General features: G+C 39.0%; 1 protein-coding gene across 3 annotated transcripts in view; it reads left to right on the top strand.

The window, feature by feature from the left end:
• The first annotated feature begins 4,405 nt into the window (after positions 1–4,405).
• The window catches only part of LOC106875746 (serine palmitoyltransferase 1), a 32,680-nt gene continuing 31,613 nt past the window's right edge, over positions 4,406–5,472 (top strand). For all 3 annotated transcript variants that reach the window (XR_001410157.1, XM_014923996.2, XM_014923997.1), the window contains exon 1: positions 4,406–4,503. Coding sequence is in view for 2 of the 3 variants with exons in the window: in XM_014923996.2 (XP_014779482.1) it covers positions 4,432–4,503 (72 nt within the window). In the remaining variant the exon portion in view is untranslated. The remainder of the gene's footprint in view (positions 4,504–5,472) is intronic.

The raw sequence follows: 5,472 nt of genomic DNA on the forward strand, positions 1-5,472 counted from the left end.
TGTGCAGATGCGTGTGTGTGTGCAGATGCGTGTGTGTGCAGGTGCGTGTGTGTGCAGGTGCGTGTGTGTGCAGGTGCGTGTGTGTACAGGTGTGCGTGTGTGTGCATGCATGTGTATGCATTTTTTTAAAATTCAAGCTGGTCACTAACAAAGTTACAAACCTCTTTTATTTGAGTCGAAACAGTTCCAGGTATTCATGAATGTTATTGATGCAAATGAGAATTTATAATCTAGATATAGAAGCTGGAGGTTTTCAAGCACTTGTTCGTAGTTATCTTCTTACTCTTTGACTTTCAAAAAGATATTCGCATCAGTGGGACAGCTAACCTCCATCAAATCGATGTATGTATGTATGTATGTATGTATGTATGTATGTATTCATGTATGTATGTATGTATGTATGTATGTATCTTTTATTTTTTTTAATTATTATAAATCTTCCACTGAGGAGGGAGCTGGTTTCCAACAAAGATACAAGGCTCCATCTTTGGGATGTAGTTAACACAGGATGTATGAGCTTAAGTGTAAGTGTATGCGTGTGGATACACTTGCATTCACAATACGGGTGTACATGTCTCTTTAGTACACGAATGTGTGTTTGTGCGCGTGTATCAATTTGCGTGTGTGATCTCTCTATGTACATGATTGTAAGTCATCTTTTTTTCCCAATTTTAGACGGGACATTCATATTCTCTGGACTGCTGATTTCTAAAAAAAGTATTTACGAGTTTTGCTACTAGTGCCACAGAATAATATTCATTCTGTCATAGGCACAAGGCCTGAATTTTTGTACACAACTGGTTCTTATTTTATCGACCCCAAAAGGACGAAAGGCTACGCATTTGAACTCTGAATGTAAAGTCAAGTGAAATGCTGGCGATTTTACAAAATAATCTCAGTTTCGAATTTTGGCACAAGGCCTGTAAGTTTTTTTGGTGAAGTGCGGTGAGTCAATTACATCGACTCAGGAGCTCAACTCGTACTTATTTCATCGACTCCGAAAGGATGAAAGGCAAAGTCGACGTCGATGAAATTTGAACTCAGAACGTAAAGACCGATGAAATGTTGCTAAGCATTTTGCTTGGCGTGCTAACGATTTTACAGAGTAATATCGGTTTCAAATTTTGGCTCAAGGCCAGTAGTATTTTGAGGGAGGGAACAAATCGATTTCATCTGCCCCACTACTTGATTGGTACTCATTTTATCGACTCTGAAAGCATGAAAGGCAAAGTCGATCCCGGCAGAATTTGAACTCAGAGTGTATAAGACGGACGAAATACCGCTAGGCATTTTGTCCGGCGTGCAAACGATCCTGGCAGCTCACCGGCTTACTCCACAGAATAATATCAAAATTTGTTTGCATTGGATTACTGTTTTGAATGTGGAGGCGCAATGGCCCAGTGGTTAGGGCAGCGGACTCGCGGTCATAGGATCGCGGTTTCGATTCCCAGACCGGGCGTTGTGAGTGTTTATTGAGCGAAAACACCTAAAGCTCCACGAGGCTCCGGCAGGGGATGGTGGCGAACCCTGCTGTACTCTTTCACCACAACTTGAACTCATAACGTAAAGACAGACGAAATACTGCTAAGCATTTCGCCCGGCGTGCTAACGTTTCTGCCAGCTCGCTGCCTTATGATAATATAGATTTAAAGACACCCACATATACGCATCTGTATACACGCATCACTCTAAATACAATAATCATTGGCATTCATAAACATATACACTCTCAGATGTAATACACGCATTCATGCACATACATATACACATGTATATGTGCACATATGCATATACACATCCGAACACATACACATATACATACAACAAAATATACAAGTGTATTTGCTCTTAAAAAGCTGGTTTTGAGGAAGATAGCACAAAGGAGGAGTTAGAGAGAAGCAGTGAGTGTTAGCATATGGTTCTGTGGAGGTGATACGTACGCTTACATATTCATACTGTAATTGAGAGCTTTTCAATTAAGCAGTGGAAGACAATTTAGCACTACGCATATCCGGATAAAGCCCCTGTACTAATCACTAAAATATATGAAGCGCCTCATGTCTACATATACCTACCGAACACCTTTCTACTTACTGATTCATTATTTCTGTGTTAAACTCTGTGCGCGCGCGCGCGTGTGTGTGCGTGCGTATACGAATGCATGTATGTATGTATGTATGTATGTACGTACATACGTATGTATGTATGTATGTATGTATGTATGTATGTATGTATAGATGCATGTATGTGTTCTTCTGTTGTTAATTATTTAAATTCTTCCTCTGAGGAAGGAGATGGTTACTAACAAAGATACAAAGCTCCGTCATTGGAATGCAGATAAGAAAAACAATGCCACATTTTAAACTTGACAAAAGACTCGCATATTTTTATCGTTCCACTTACAGATTGTATTTGTAATGTGCGAGTTAGTTGGTTGATTTCTTTTTTCTGAAGACCCTAAAATATCCAGATTGTCACTTCTGCATTTACTCACAAAACCAAGTGCACCAATTGTTATTGATGCAAATGAGAATTTATAATCTAGATATAGAAGCTGGAGGTTTTCAAGCACTTGTTCGTAGTTATCTTCTTACTCTTTGACTTTCAAAAAGATATTCGCATCAGTGGGACAGCTAACCTCCATCAAATCGATGTATGTATGTATGTATGTATGTATGTATGTATGTATGTATGCATGTATGTATGTATGTATGTATGTATCTTTTATTTTTTTTTAATTATTATAAATCTTCCACTGAGGAGGGAGCTGGTTTCCAACAAAGATACAAGGCTCCATCTTTGGGATGTAGTTAACACAGACAAATTCACATTTGGAACTTGAGAAAAGTCTTGCATATTTTCACCGTTCCACTCACAGATTACACTTGTAATGTACGAATTAGCTGGTCGATTTCTCTTTCTGAAAATCTCAGTTTATCCAGATTCAACTATAAGCATTTACTAACAAAGCCTAGTGCTTTAATTATTATTGGTATGAATATGAATTCATAGTCTGGATATAGAAGCTGGAGGTTTCAAAGCAGTTGTCCATAGATATCCTCTTTTTCTTCGATTTTCAAAGGGATATGTATGTATGTATGTATGTAGGCATGCGGGAAGGCATGTATGTATGTATGTATGCATACATGTAGGCATGCGGAAATGTATGTATGTATGTATGTATGTATGTATGTATGTATGCATGCATGTATGTATGATTGTTCTTTGAATTTAATTTAAGTTTTTCTTGAGCGGGTTCAAGCCAACAAGGCAAAAAGACTTTTTATGTTAAGAGAGTTCCCAATGTTTGTGAATATGTGGTTGGGTTGATGTGTTGGTTGAACTGTCGATGCATACACACATGGAGAATTTCTGGAATGTCTTATAAATCTTCACTGTGCCACTAATAGATTGGAATTGGAGAATCCGTGTGAGCTTCTTTTGCTCTTTTTCCGAGAAACCAAGTGTTTCTAAGCTTGTGTAAGAATTTGTTGGTATATAACCTAATGCACCTATGATGATATATGTATGCATGTTTGTATGTTTGTATGTTTGTGTGTATGTTTTCTGTGAGGTATAGTTAAGCTCTTCAAGGAGTTCCAACCAGTCACTAAGTGGCAAGACTTTCTGAGTTAAGACTTTTCTCAGGGTTTGTAAATGTGTGATTGAGTCAGTGTGTGCGTATGTGTGAATGTATGCACTTGCACTTACGTTCTGTGTGAACATATCTCTTTAGTACTTAGATGTACTAGATGTTCGCGTGCGTGTGCATGATTACTTTTTAGACACAAACAACCAAATGTGTGTTTAAGTATGTATGTATGTATGTATGTATGTATGTATGTATGTATGTATGTATGTATGTAAGTATGTACGTATGTATGTATGTATGTATGTATGTATGTATGTGTGTGTATGCATACATGTTTGAATATATGAATGTGTCTGTGTGTGTGAGGGTGCATGGCCTAGTGGTTAGGATGTTGCACTCACGATCGCGGGATTATGGGTTCGATTCCCGGACCTGGCGGTGCGTTATGTTCTTAAGCAAAACACTTCACCTCACGTTACTCTGCAATCACTTTGGAATCTGACGTGCGGCACAGCGTGCACCTGTACAAGTAATGTCAGTTTGACGAAGGGAGTAAGCGTATAAACGAATTATCTGTGCAAATTGCTCAGTAAGAAATTGCTGTACCGTCTTTCTCTGATTACGAGAGACTACCATCATCATACCATCATGTATGTATGTATGTATGTATGTATGTATGTATGTATGTATGTATGTATGTATGTATGTATGCATGCATGTATGTATATATTATACATACTATACACAAACATATGTAACTCTACAAGTTAAATTATGTTATGCTGTATTTTTTCTGTTACACATTGAAGGTTATCTCCCTGCGGTTCTGTTTCGAAATAATGCTGGTTGGTTTGCTCATCAAACTGTTTCTGAAGAGTCGACACTTTAATCAGATTCAGCTCACTGAAGAGGTAAGTGTTTCAACTTTCACTTTCACAACTTACCGATGACGTATACGACGCACTGTTTTCCCTAAAAAATGTCTCAAAAAAATCATTCCAGGCCCAATTGTGAAGTTAGGTCTCCCATATACTTTTTAATGAACTAATAACTTTTTTCTGGATACGTAATTTGAAATTGGAGTGCATCTTATATGCCCATGCGCCTTTTATGCCGTCAATTACGGCATTTCTCTTACTCGGAGTACAATGCAGTTACTGTGGGGTGTTTAGACTTTTGGTTAAAGAGTCGATGGGTCATATGTCGTCACTGGCGCCGGCTCTTTAGCTTAAGACGTTTAGTTATCGGGGAATCACTCAACATAGTTTCTAAATAGATGCCTTGGGAGGTCGAGCTGAGCGATGCACTCAATGAGGCAGTTTCAGATCGTAGCACAATACACTTTCGTCAGAGATAGATAAGCTTTTGGTAAGCTGATTAGCTTAGATGCACCACCAGGACGCGAAATCTTCAGGTGGTACTTATGACTGGGGCCAAAAGAACATGATTGAATGCATGCTTTTGGGCATGTGTGGTTAAGAAGTTCGTTTTGCAACCACATGATTTTGGGTTCAGTCCTACTGTGCGGCACTGTGGGCTAGTATCTTCCGTTATAGCGCCGTGCCAACCAATGACCGTTGCCTTATGAGTGAATTTGGTGTATACATATATATATATTGGAGGTGCGTGGCTTAGCGGTTAGAGTGTCAGCATCATGATCGTAAGATTGTGGACCAGGCGACCTGTTGCGTTCTTGAGCAAAACACTTCATTTCACGTTGCTCCAGTCCACTCAGCTGGCAAAAATGAGTAACGCTGCGATGGACTGGCGTCCCGTCCAGCTGGAGAACACATACGCCATTGAAACCGGGAAACCGGGCCCATGAGCCTGGCTAGGCTTTAAAAGGGTGCATTTATTATATATATATATATATATATATA

Source organism: Octopus bimaculoides, chromosome 8 (genome assembly GCF_001194135.2).
Source record: "Octopus bimaculoides isolate UCB-OBI-ISO-001 chromosome 8, ASM119413v2, whole genome shotgun sequence".
Lineage (NCBI taxonomy): Eukaryota > Metazoa > Mollusca > Cephalopoda > Octopoda > Octopodidae > Octopus > Octopus bimaculoides.